The sequence below is a fragment of the Erinaceus europaeus genome, chromosome X, assembly GCF_950295315.1.
Source record: "Erinaceus europaeus chromosome X, mEriEur2.1, whole genome shotgun sequence".
NCBI lineage: Eukaryota > Metazoa > Chordata > Mammalia > Eulipotyphla > Erinaceidae > Erinaceus > Erinaceus europaeus.
In genome coordinates this window covers 14,349,138-14,363,702 of record NC_080185.1, presented here as the reverse complement: position 1 = coordinate 14,363,702, position 14,565 = coordinate 14,349,138, and the positions used below count along the sequence as shown (strand labels likewise).

The window sequence follows — 14,565 nt, the reverse complement described above, 5'->3', positions numbered from 1 at the left end:
TGGAAGATAGATAGCCTGTCTTTCACCAGAGTTTTGTCTTTCAAACAGAGCAGTGGTGTGCAGAACATTGAACTCATAATTCACTAAAATGTGTCTCTGATTTCTATCCACTTATATCACTTCCCAGGGGAAGAGTCTATTATGTGTATGTGGAAGAGAATATGAAATAATTTAAAAGATCTATTTATTTGTTTATTGAGAGAGAGCATCTCAGTTCTGGCATTCTTGGTGCATAAGATGGAACCCAAGTCCTCACATATGTGCAAGTCCTGCACACCACTACTCCACCAATGGGAACGGAGCAGGTGAGGCACAGTTTAGAATCCATTTATACTGCTTTCACAGTGGGAGTTTTCTTTAATTTTGATTTGAAGTACAAGACCAGCAACACAATTTCTCCATATGTGGTCAGCACATGATTCATTCTACCTGTGAGTGTAAGAGTTGAAATACTTAAAAAAAAAATTTAGTGAATTATTTATTTATTTTCTCTTTTATTGCCCTTATTGTATTTTATTGTTGTTGTAGTTATTATTGTTGTATTTATTATTGTTGTTGTCATTGATGTTGTTGTTGTTGGATAGGACCGAGAGAAATGGAGAGAAAAGGGGAAGACAGAGACGGGGAGAGAAAGATAGACATCTGCAGACCTGCTTCACTGCTTGTGAAGTGATTCCCCTGCAGGTGGGGAGCCAGGGGCTTGAACTGGGATCCTTATGCTGGTCCTTGTGCTTCGTATCACGTGAACTTAACCCATTGCACTACTGCCCGACTCCCGAAATACATTTTAATACCAGTGAACAGGAATTGGGCATCAGATTCTGGACCGGCCATGATTCTGATCTTGCAAAATGTACAACTACCGAAGGGTGTGTCCTTCCAACTTAGGAGGCCGCTCTCACTTAGTCCAGCTGGAAGCAAATGCCTTGACAGCGAATTCTTAAAGAACAAAATATTAAATGTTCTTTAGTTGCTTAAGACACTCTTTGCCCCTCAGCTCCTTCAGAACAATTGCACAGCATGAGGATTGCTTCAGAGCTCCCTCAAGATCTCTCCTGTGTATTACTCACATCCATATTATCTGTTTAAGGAGCCGAATTGTTCATGAGTGAAGGGTATACTCTCCATTTTGGAATCAGAGCTGAGAATTCTTTATGCTAAGTGACTTGGATGAAACTTGCGTCATTTTTTTTGAGTTCCAATGGCTTGTCTCTTAAATGAAAATAATAATGCCAATGAAATGGTGACAAGAGAGAAGGTACACAAACCTTTGTAGAGTCTTTGTACTAGCATTCATTTTGTCAGTAAAACCAAAAGTACTCTAGCTATTTAATCAGGAAGCAATTTAATACTAAGTAGCATATGCTTCCAAATCTTTAGGAAGAATAGCATGGATATATAAATTAGTATTAAGGGCCTGGCAGTGATAGAGTAGGTTAAGCACACATCGTACTAAGCACAAAGACCTCTGAAAGGACCCAGGTTGGAGCCCAAGGATCCCCACCTTCAGGGATGATGCTTCATGAGCAATGAAACAGGTCTATAGGCCTGTAAATTCCATCTTTCTCTCTTTCTATCTCCCCTCCCCTCCCAATTTCTCTCTGTCCTATCCATTAAAATAGAAAAAAAGGGGGGGGGCTTCCAGGAGCAATGGATTTGTAGTGCCATCAACAAGCACCCTGGAGGAAAAAAAGAAAGAAAGAATAGTTTTGAGGTCAGTAGAATTTATTTTGTTTTACATTTGTGGGTATGTCTGCAAATTTGGAGATCTTCTCTGTATCTAGTCCTACTTGACTAAGCTATGCTGACTTCTCACCAACCTGGTAGAGCTAAAGCAAAACAACCTTGGGAAACAAAGTGTAGAGGTAATGGTGCTGGAAACCCTTTCTCCAAAACATGCAAGCCCAATATCCATGAACAACATGAATTTTGGTTGATATCTACGGGGCCCATGTTTTTTGACTGTTTCAATGGTACTTCGGAGACTTTGCACTACCAGATTTGTCTACTCTTTCTCAGAATCACCGTCAAGTTATGTAACCTCATGCATCTTTTTAAAATTTCATTACATGAGGTTTTGCACCATTAAAACATTTGCTTAACCTTGTTACAACTTAGTCTCATTATTTTCAAAACAGCAATAAATCTGTCTACATTATTCTCCTCTGCTGAATCAGCTAACAGGATGAGTCAGCTGCTATGAATTTCTTGAAGCTAAGAGACTGGGGGAGGTTTTTTCTCTCAGAACAATCCATGATCCCAAATAGAGTGGAGAAGCTAGTTTAGAGGCCAAGAAGTTTTGCTCAAATTAACAAAGCCAGAGAAGTAAATTCTCAAAATATCAATGCCCTGATCCTGAACTGGTAATTGCAGTGTAAGAACCAAAAGCTTTCAATGTTACAGAGATAGTGCTGAGAGACAGCATAATGGTTCTGCAGAAGATGTTCATGCCTGAGTTTCCAAAGCTTCAAACCCCAGCAAAACCATAAGCCAGAGCTAAGTAGTGCTCTGTTTTTTCTCCCTGTTTTTCTTTCTTTTTTTTAAATTATCTTTATTTATGTATTAGATAGAGACAGCCAGAAATTTAGAGGGAAGGGGGAAATAAGAGTGAAAGAGAGAGACACCTGCAGCCCTGCTTCCCCACTCTCAAAGCTTTCAAACCCTGCAGATGGGAGCTGGGAGCTCAAACTTGGGTCCTTGCACATTGTAACATGTGTGCTCAACCAGGTGTGCCACCTCCTGGCCCCTCTCCCTGTGTTTTTCTATCTGTCTCATTAAAATAAAAAGAAATAGAATATTTAAAAAATAATTTTAGAAATGAAGGCATAGGCCTAGAAGTAAACTGGTAGCTATTAGAGGCAGACAGTTTCTGCTCTCTGGGTATTTTTCAGGTTCCTTATTCTTGAATACCTAAAGCAACTATGGTCACTGAGTGGACTGGAGAAGAGCAGATTCCACTTCCCTCAGAAGTTGTAATAATAGAATACTCATAATAAATAATTCTTAACATGATTAATACTATTAAAGAAAAGAGAACTAGAGACTGATAGAGTGCATAATTTATCATGTATGAGGCCTTAGGTTTGATCTGTGACACCCCATGGAAGTACCAGGGGAACTCCACGGATGATGAAGTATTTCTTTGGTTTCTTTCCCTCTATTCCTATTTTTCCTTCCTCTATCTATCTATCTATCTATCTATCTGTCTGTCTGTCTGTCTGTCTGTCTGTCTGTCTATCTATCTATCTATCTAGTCTATCCATCTATCAACCTATCATTTATACCATATCTATCATCTATCAATCAATCAATAAATCAATCTATCATCTATCTGCCGACCTATCTATTTAGGACTATAGAATAAAAATATTGGGAATATTGCTCTAATATTTCAATGGGTCAAACCCTCATTTCACTCCAAGATACCACATTAAAAAATGTAGGGTTAGCCCAAACGTGGAAGGAACCAAGGTGTACTGAAACAGGTGAGTGGCTAAGAAAGTTGTGATGTATATACACAATGAAATACTACTACTCAGCTGCCATGCCCCACTAAACTCCAGAATGATGGGTCTGACAGGGTCAGCATCCTAGAAAACTCTCTTCAAGGAATTCTGGGAGTGGGTCTTGGCATCCTGAGCAGATCTAAACTGGAAACTCTGATTATTGTTTTCATTATGTACATGGTAATGATGCCTTGTAATCGGGGACAAACATCCCCTGTTCCCAGATTAAATACAGATGAACAGTAAATGAGGTAGACAAAGGGTCATCAAATACATGAAGTCTTAGGAAAAATTCTTAATAATACTTACTCACCTCCTCTTATGAAATATGTTAAAACTCTACTTAAAAATACTATCTGTTAAGCCTATTACTCAGAAATGCATTACCCCATTAAGTACGACATTACTGTATAAAACTGCAAGGCCATCTAATCAAGAAATGAGCTTTACTTTCTGTTTCAGATATTGTTTATGTCAGGCTGAAAGATATATAAGTTCTCACTGGCTGAATAAAAATTGAGCTCAGATTCCCCCTCCAACAGAGTGTGGTATATTCTGTTCTCCCCTGTGCCCATTCCTGACCCACCAGATGGTTGCCTTCTGAGTTCCCTGATCCTTCCTGATGCTCCTCCGCCTGAGCAGTCCGTTGCACTCAGCTATTAAAAATGGCAAATTCACCTCCTTCACTACATCATGAATGGAGCTTGAAGAATTCATGTTAAGTGAGATAATCCTGAAAAAAATAAGATAAATATGGGATGATCTCACATACGAGGACATCTTAAGAAATAAGAATAGAAAGGAGCAACACAAAGTAAAACTTGGACTGGTGGTGTATTACTCAAAGCAAATAACTTTGGGAAAGGAGGGCAGAGAGAGGGATGGGGGAGGTGGGGTTTCAGTTCCTAGTACATGGTGATGGAAACTGAGCTCAGTTGGATGAGAGAGTGTTTTGCAGACACCTATCAAGGGGAGCTTAGAAATTGTACCATATGTCAACAACCTTACTATAAACTATTAACCTCCCAATATAGGTAATAAATAAATACAATGTTATATTAAAAATAAAATATATGTATTAATTTGTATTAGTTCAATTATATTCTTCACGGAAAGTTTGCACTTCTTTTCTCTCTACCCTCCTGTATTGAGGGAACTGATTTTTATTTTGTTCATATTTTATTTTCTAGATAAATTTTATTTATTTATATGTTTATTTTAGATGGAGGCAGAGACAAATAGGGAGGGAAGAGGGGAGAGATAGAAGGAGGAGAAAGAGAGACATCTGCAGCCCAGCTTCACCACTCATGAAGCATTCTCCTTGCAGGTGGGGACCAGGGATTTGAACCTGTGTCCTTACACATTGTAATATATGTGCTCAGGCAGGTATACTGCAAGCCAGACTCTAGAGAGAATTTCACTGAAAGAGAAACTAGAGTGCTGCCTCTGCATGTTGTGTGGTGCCAGGGACTGAACTTTGGAATTTATACATAAGACACATGTACTCAACTGTTGGGTCATTTCCTCCACCACCCCAAAATGTTTGCCTTTGCTTGGTTTTGTTATATTATGTTATGTTACATTTTTGATAAGTCAAGCCACAATTTCCCCACTTCCAGGAGAGGGAGACAATACAGTACCAGAGGTGCCCCTGGGGCCTTGATAATCCCATATGGTACTAGGTTGGCTCCCACTCTTGGTAAGGCAGTCACCCTACATACAATTAGAAATAGTGAACTATTCCTCCATGCCCCCAGTTAGCTGTTTAAAATTAATCATAAGTGTCAGAGAGATGATTCACAAATATTGTGTACTTCTTGCCATATGGACAGCCAGAGTTTGGTGCCTAGCTTCACATGGGAGGTGCTACTGACATCAGCATACCTTCTGGTGTCAGGGTGTGTCTCCTTCTCTCTCTGTATGAGTAAAAAATTACTTGGGAATGGTAAAAATCATGTGTGTAGAAGGCATCAGGGCGACACTCACATAAACATAAATGTGTTTTATGATATACCTAGGACACTCTGGGACTTAAACAATTATGAAAAATATAATCTCCATACCTACAACTCACCCTTCATTCAAGTCAATTTTCCCCATTATCGTATTTACTTACTTTGTGTTACTACAAAACAAACACAAAATATAGTTTATAATGCTAATCACAATAATACACTGTTTATGAGAAAATCTGTAATAATGAATTTAGCATTCTGGAAGCAAATAACAGAGACATAAAGATGGGAAAATATGTGAAATAAAAAGACAATAGTAATAATCAATTACAGTACAAACTGTGACCTCTAATATTCTTAGAATGTCATCCTTGTTAACTGTCTTTCTTAAATATTCCTTTTTTTCCTGTCCAGTAGGGAAACCTATTTCCTTTCTCATACTCCCTCTTTTCATAAACCTTCTAGATGTCTTTTTGCTCATTCTTGAACCTTAATATATTGTTTTTTACCCCTAGAGAAATCAGCTGGGGCAATAATAGCATACTTCTTTCATTTTTGCCACATTGCTCTTGTGATAGTTATCTAAAAAAAATGACTGCTATCACTTCTGTCCCACTCTATATGGGTAGATGCCTACCGAAGTGTATTATGTTCTTCTAACTTCTTGAATATTGTTAACCAGTGACTGTTGTGATCAAGAGGATAAGAGCAAAGCCTTAAAAAGCTTAAGACATTCAATCAGTTTTCCCTCTCATATTAATTAAATAGTGATTTAGATGACTACAAGTTAATAGGAGTGTACGTAAACACCATTCCCACCACCAAAATAAAAATTAAAAAAAAAACTCAAAAATAAAAAAAGAGCAAAACCATGCTATATACCTTCTGAGTCTAAGTCATAAATAGCCACAGCAGATATGCCAGGCCTTTTGAAATCATGAACCTGAAAGAATCCAGCAGCAATGTAAACATCTGATTTTCCTGAGATGAGCATGCTAGGAGGAAACTCATGTTAGCTGTATGGACTGGTATCATGGAGGAAGAAATCAGCTTCCAGAACTGCCAATCATCCAAATCCATGTCACCAAAAAATAAGAGTGGAGAAGCAACCTTATAAGATAATCCAGTGAGACTCACTTAGCCAAGCCTGTTAAACTCTGCAGCTACCAAATATAATAGTTTTGTTTCATGTAGCTGATTTGTAAACCAGATTGCTATGTAACCACAGCTAATGTAAACACTCCTAAGGTATATCTTATACTCATGCAGGGACAATTATCTCCTCTCTATAAAAGCAAAAGATTGCATAGGAGAAATGAGATCTATTAGTTTATATAACAAGTGCATAGAATGCATATGGTTAAAGGTGATGGTAATATATACAATCATGCAGCTCACAAATATTTTGTATGTTCCATTCAATTAAATAGAATGCATTAAGTTGGTGGGTTGGGAGTATTTACCTTGGTCCATCACACTAATGAAAATATAGGTCAAATGAAGGGCATGAGAGATGAAGGAAAAGGAAATCTTTAAGTTTTGGGGATCAAAAGAATGCGGTGAGAAGAAAACTAAATTTGTACAGAATTGAATAGATAACCCAGATAATAGTAATTGTTCGTATAATCACTCCCATGTCCAACTTATTTTAGGAACCCTAAGTGATAATGATATTATAATTAGAAGAAAATATGGGGTCCAGTAGTGGCGCATCTGATTGAGTGCACATATTACAACTCATAAGGGCCCAGGTTCTAGCCTCTGGTCCACACCTGCAGAGGGGAAAGCTTTCTGAGTGGTGAAGCAGTGCTACAGGTGTCTCTGTCTCTCTCCCTCTCTAGCTCCCACTCTCAATTTCTGACTGTTTTAATCCAACAAATAAATAAGGTTTTTTATAAAGTAAAAAGAGAAGAAGAAGAAGGAGGAGGAGGAGGAGGAGGAGGAGGAGGAGGAGGAGGAGAAGAAGAGGAAAACACATGCAAATGAGGTCATTAGTAATCCTGGGTAGAAGTGTCTGTGCTTTGGTAAGCACCAGCTTTCAAAGACAATTAAGATGGTTTGTGACAGTTAAGAAGGATGCTGGAACTTAAAGTCATAAATGGAAAATCTTGAGTATAATTCAATGTGATACACGGAGCCTGTGTACTGGAGCTCATCATCATTCGAAGTGTTGTCCTTGGACTAGTAGAAGAATCCTCATCATAGGAGAATGCATTAGGAATCCAAAACTAGGGGTCCACTTGCAGACCAGATGTACTGATTCAGGAGCTGCATGTTAAAAAGAATAAGCCACATGACACATACTTGAGAAGCACTTTTCCTAGAACATTTGGAACATGATATTTACCTGCTTTTGTTTCCTTTGCTATCATGGTCACCGTGAGTATAAATAGAGCTGCTTTAAAGTTGTCCTCTCTGTCCTACTTGTCATTACTGAACTGAAGGATTTGGGCACTTGAGAGTCAACAGTACTTTTGTCAATGTTTTTGTGATTGGGCTTAGGTTCCAAGCAACTGTGACCAACCTGCTACCTGAATTGCTTTCCAGGTTTCTTTCTGTTACTACAGATTATATAGCACTCTATATAAGAAGCATAGAGTCAACATTTTACAACCCTGTTTTTCTACTGAGTGGAAGCCGCTTCCCAAACACTTTCCAAAGTGCTATTGAGTGTCATTACCATCAAGGATCCTATTGCCCTTATCCACTCTCGGATTCTCCTCAGGGATTTTTTCCCCCTGAAAATTGCTTGATTATGGGCAATGATAGATAGGAAGATGATGAGACAGACACCAAAGAGACTGATAATGTAGTCTTTATGAGACCATGACAAAGTGGGTGATGAGTTTTGTCAGAGTAAAGAATTGTCCTAGATCCCTATGATACCCAGGTTTCTGTGCAGCTAAAAGTTGGTGTTACAGATCATCCTAGTGTTGTTAAATAATTTACTACCCACTCTAGGATATGTCTGAGTGCTGAGGTAGGCAGTGTTAACAGTAATGCCTGAAAGGAACAGTTTTAATCCAGGTCAGTCTGAGATATATGACCAATCAAAACCAGAGAAAAATAGTTAATGGTGGAGGGACGATGAATTTGGTGAGAGGAATTTTGAACTTGTCTGATTTTTTTTCTCTTTCTTTCTTTCTTTTTTTTTTTTTTTTGCTTTATTAAAAGGAAACATTGACATTACCATAAGATAAGATGGGTACAACTCCATACAGTTCCCACCACCAGAACTCCTTATCCTCTCCCCTCCCCTGATAGCTTTCCTATTCTTTATCCCTCTGGGACTATGGGCACAGGGTCATTGTGGGTTGCAGAAGGTGGAAGGTCTTCTGTAATTGCTTCCCCGCTGAACATGGGCGTTGACTGGTCGATCCATACTTCCAGCCTGTCTCTCTCTTTCCCTAGTGTGTGTGTGTGTGTGTGGGGGGGGTGGTTCTGGGGAATCAGAGCTCCAGGACACATTGGTGGGGTTGTCTGTCCAGGGATGTCTGGTTGGCATCATGGTAGCATCTGGAACCTGGTGGCAGAAAAGAGAGTTAACAAAGCCAAACAAATTCCTGCCTTGGCTTCTGTGTCTTGATGGTTCTAGGAGTAGTCCCTTAATATTCAACTGTCTTTCACTCCATACCTCTACTGTCTGGGGTAGGGGGGAGGGGGAAAGCAGTGTCTTATCTTCCCTAAGTAGCCTACTCTCAGTGAAGCAAAATAAATTTATACAGTTGTATTTTAGCCACCATGAAAAATACCATGTCAGTTACAGAATATTTTATGGGAAGAAAATTCAATAACAAAGTCGTGGAGTCTTAGAGACTACCTAAGTCTCTAAGTTTCTACACATTCAATGTTAATCTCTTTGTTTACTCTGCACTCTTGCTACTATTGTAAATAATGTATTCTGTCATTTTATTTCATATTTATTATATGCAGGGCTTTAGTTATGCATATTATGTTTATAATTAGGTCAATTTTCTAATGACTATTCTATTGATCCTTCAGTGTTTTTGAGTTGAAAAATCATATTGTTATTAAATATTGTTAATACTGAAATTGTCTCTTCAGTTCTTTTTTTCCTGAATATTCTATACAAACAGAAATTTATTGGCACGCACACATATTCAAGGAAGAACCCCCCAAAATTAATCATTATAAAGAAACTTGCAATGCTTTACTTATGGAAAAAAATTGAAAGAGAACAGATAAAATAATTCAGATTTTTATCCTAGTTTGAGCTGAAATTAATTGGAAATACCAAATGTATATATGCTACCTATTACATTTTTATCTCTGGTCTTTAAAACTGAATAATGAGCCATTATAACAAGATACAATAAATATATATTGATACAAAAGTTAACCATGTCTTATGCTTATTCCTTTTATTTAATTGACACACACTTGAACAGTCTAATTCTTCTAGAACAATGTTGAATGGCAACTGGTACTTCAGACATCCATAATAGTCTCCTTCAAATCTTAACACTTACTGATTGTTTTTTTCTCCCTTAAGTGATATAGGGAGATAGACAGAAACTAGAGTGAGAGAAATTATTTTCTTCATCCGGGATACAACTCTGGCAGTGAATTTTCACACAGAGTTGTTGAAGTTACGAAATCATACCTCATCAAGATTGCACTTCCTTTCTCCAAGCCAGAGTCAGTAAGAGCTCTTTCTCAAATCTTCATCCTCAGAACGTGTTGGAATAAGCATAAAGACATCCCTTTAGATTGTAAACCCCAGGAGCCACTCTTATTCTAGTGTACTATGTGGTGCTAAGGTTCCAGTCTGTGCTGTGAACATGACAAAACATGTACTTGACCCAGAGAGATATCTGACCTAATGCTATGATATCCTAGATTTTTAGAAGTTTAAGCCAAAGTTTTACCCCTATCAAGTCTTTCATCATTTCTTTATCTTATTTCTAGTATAACTTCTTTAGAAGCCACTAATGAGGGGCCTGGGTATTGGCACACACCATTATGGGCACATAGTACTAAGCACAAGGGCCCACGTCTGATCTCCCCCTGCTCCCCACCTTCAGGGGATGAGATAGACAAGCAAGGAAGATGTTCTGCAAGTGTGTTTCTTTCTCTCCCTATCTCTCCCAACTCAATGTCTCTCTGACTTACCCAATAAAAATAATTAATAATATAATAAATAAATGCAAAAATGTCACTTGGAAGCAGTGGATTTAGGTGCCAGCACTGAGTCCCAACAATAATCCTGGCAGTGATAATAAATAAAAAAAATAAAATATTTTTAAAACCACTATTGGTATAAGTATTATTGATCATAAGACTATTATACTGTGCAAAATACACTGACATTTCAGTTAAAATAGGAACTAAAGTGTGGTCAAGGCGGTAGCAGAAAGGGTAGAGACCTGGACTCTCAGTCATGAGGTACCAAGTTCAGTCCCTGATATCACATGTGCCAAAGTGATGCTTTGGGTCTCTTTTTATCTCTCTGATAGATAGATAAACAAATAAATCTTCTTTAAAAGCAACAAATTCACTTTATATATTTTTGTCTTTACCAGGCTTTCACTGCTCCAGGCAGACTTTATATATATATATGAGAGAGAGAGAGATGGAAAGAACAATTCACTTGAAAATAACAAAGTGGGACTGGGGAGACAGCATAACTTTTTGCAAAAGACTTTCATGCCTGAGGCTCTGAGGCCCCAAGTTCAATCCCAGGCACCACCATAAACCAGAGCTGAGCAGTGCTCTGTTCCGTTTCTGTATCCCTTATTAAAATAAAATAATAAATAAAACAAAATGAATAGTTTAAGTGTTGCTTATATTTTTGTAGTTGTTTATTTTTGCTCAGTAAAATATTAACTTTGTTAATCCTTACAGATTTCATCCTCTACAAAGTGCTACATCCGATTACCTAGAATTTGCTCCTGATGTGTCAGAATTTGAATTTTTTTGTGAAACATACACTATGTTAATTAATGGCATGTGCTTTGGAGTCTATCAGACTGGAAATGAAACATAGCTCTAACACATGGTAATTAAAAAGAAGTACTTTAAATCTTCACGCCTCATCTTCATTGCATATTATTTGGGAATTATATCTGTATCACTGGTATTGTTAAAAATTCAAATTTAATGCTTAAATTATCAAGTGCACAATAGATTGCGAATAGACAATGTTGTAGACAGGATTTCAAAAATGGCCTTCCAAAAATATTCCACAGTAATTCTGTAACATGTGAGTATGATGAGTTATTCTTGTCATTATTGTGTCAGGTTGCATAACACAGAAAATCTGCAAATACAGTGATTACCTCAGTGGGCCAGATCTAATAACCTGTGCTCTTAAAAGCAGACATATTTCTCTAACAGATGGCAGATGGCAGGTGGAGAAGCCAGAATGAATCTGGCCACAACAGAAACAAACACACAATTCTGAATAGAAGGTGGGAAAAGTCAACATTATAAATTGACCAGATGGCATTTAGTGTAGTCTTCAAATGTTTAAAGTAAAAAAAAAGTATGTTATATGCATTTTATTGAAACAAAGACATGGAAAATAGACTAACAGCAAAGGCAATGTGCTGAGACCCATTATGAGGGTAGGAGTACAGTGAATTAAAACACTCTCTGAGGTAGCTGAGAATTAGAAGAAATTAGAAGACAAAGAGATTTAAATACCTACTATGAATATATTCAATTGACTAAGGGAAACTGGATCATAATTAGACAGTCCACAGGGAATCTCAACAGAAAATTAATAAATATATATAAAAGGATTAAGGGAGGGGTCAAGTGGTAGTGTAGTTGGTTAAGTGTACATTGAGCCAAGCTCAAGGACTGGCACAAGAAAGGACCAGAGTAAAGATCCTGGTACAAGCCCCCCTGATCCTCACCTGCAGGGGGGTTGCTTCACAAGCAGTGAAACAGGTCTGTAGGTGTCTATCTATCTCTCCTCTTCTCTATCTTCCCCTCCTTTAAAGATTTCTCTTTGTCCTATTCAACAGAGATAGCAATAGCAACAACAAGGGCAACAAAATGGTGGAAAACTGGCCTCCAGTAGCAGTGGATTCCTAGTGCAAGCACTGAGACCCATCAGTAACCCTGGAGGCAAAAGAAAAAAAAAAGATTATGGGCAAATAGACCTAACCAAATAAAGAGATCCCTATAAATCTATTTTCATGGCAGCATAATTTTTAATAGGTGGCTATATATAATTATATGCATATAATGTGAATCCCAAGGGGGAAGACAGTCAGGAAATTATTTCGAAAAAAAATCAATGATTAACACTTCCATATGTTCATTGAAGTGCTTTGAAATACTTATATAAGAAATGTTGTGAATGCAAGCTAGATAAATAGCAAGAAAATAGCACTCAGGTACATCACTATTAAACTGTGTAGCATGAATGGTAAGCAGGATATTTTCAAAGCAGCCAGAGGGAAAAAATGGCAATTTACATATGGAGGAACAATGGTATGAATATCATCTGAATTCCCATAAAAAATAGTGGAAGTCCTAAGACAGTTGTATGTTTTTAAAATGGAAGGAGAAAAATGCCGCCCACATTTTTATATCCAATGAAAATAACATCAGAAAAATCAGGGTCTTTTTATGGGAAACTGAAGATTGAAATCAGAGTCTCATGCATGAACTCTATCACAGTGCCCCCTCAGTCTCTCCATTTTATTTTATGAAGAGAGAAAGCATGCAAAACCCATCTCTACCATCCATGGAATTCAATTTATTTTGTCTTTGTTGCTCTCATGCTTTGTGAGAGATAAAACCTAGGGCTTTAACCATGAAAGGCAGGAAAAGTACTGCTGAGATTATGCCTCAGTTCCTCAAATACACATTGTAATAAAAGAAAAGGTTGGGAGTCAGGCGGTAGTACAGCGGGTTAAGCACATGTGGTGCAAAACACAAGCAAGGACTGGCTAAGGATCGGGGTTTGAGCCCTGGCTCCCCACCTGCAGGGGAGTCACTTCACAGGCGGTGAAGCAGGTCTGCAGGTGTCTATTTCTTTCCCTCTCTCTGTATTCCCCTCCTGTGTACATTTCTCTCTGTCCTATCTAATAACAATGACATCAATAACAACAATAATAACTACAACAACAATAAAAAACAACAAAGGCAACAAAAGGGAAAATAAACAAACAAATAAACATAAACAATTAAAAAATAAAAGGTTCTAATACCACTCACCTAATAGAGCACACATACTTTACCATGGGCAAGGCCTCTAGTACAAGTTTTGGCACTGTAGAAAGAGAGTTCCATGGATGGTGGATGAAACATCCTATAGTCTCTCTCTCTCTCTCTCTCTCTCTCTCTCGTCTCTTCACACACACACACAAATTATTGAAGAACCTTCTTCAGACTTATGGGAAATGGTATCAGATGGGCATTTTATCAGATCTGTTAAGTATATATAGATGTCATGGATATATATTTTTCTCTTTTCTTTCCTTTCCTTTCCTTTTCTATTTTCTTATGAACCAGGACTCTACACATGCACAGTTTCAACACTTTCAGGTCACTGTTTTATTCAGAGGCTCAGGGAAAGAGAGACAGACTGATACACAGATCACAGAGCTAAATCTCTTCCTATTGCTATGGCATTTTTTTCTGGTGTCAGGTCTTGCAGTGGGGTGGGCACTGTTTGCAAGGCAGGTACTATACCCTGTGAGCTATTCCCCCTGCTAGTATTAATTCTTTGGAATATGTGTTAAAGTCAAAATAATAATATATTGTATACATACAGGTGTATAAAGTAACATCAAATGGATAAAAGTATGCAATACTGTTTTGAGCTTCCTATGTTTTATATAGAAAGATAAAGTATTGATTCAGACTAGAATGGAGTATGAGTTGATACTGAAATTCTCTGAGAAACCACCAGACTTTTGAAAAATAGTTTTCCCCACTCTAGAGTCATGTTATGGAGAAGGTGTTGATTTACAGAATTGTTGTCATAACAGTACATTTAAATATACAGGTATTCCTTATAATAATGAAATTATTCAATTAATCCAAAGAAGATGTGGGTATATAGACACACACACACACACCATAGGGGAAAACAGAAAACAAACAACAAGTTGATAGATCAAAAG

The 14,565-nt window shown here is 37.6% G+C and overlaps 1 protein-coding gene across 1 annotated transcript; it reads right to left on the bottom strand.

Annotated features, from left to right (window-relative positions):
- Positions 1 to 328: 328 nt before the first annotated feature.
- Positions 329 to 834, bottom strand: LOC103115974 (ATP synthase membrane subunit K, mitochondrial-like). The gene is made up of 2 exons (XM_060183403.1): positions 773 to 834; positions 329 to 443 (listed from the first exon to the last, which is right to left on the bottom strand). The coding sequence occupies exons 1-2, from the start codon at positions 832 to 834 to the stop codon at positions 329 to 331; spliced, it is 177 nt and encodes a 58-aa protein (XP_060039386.1).
- Between the last annotated feature and the right edge of the window lie 13,731 nt (positions 835 to 14,565).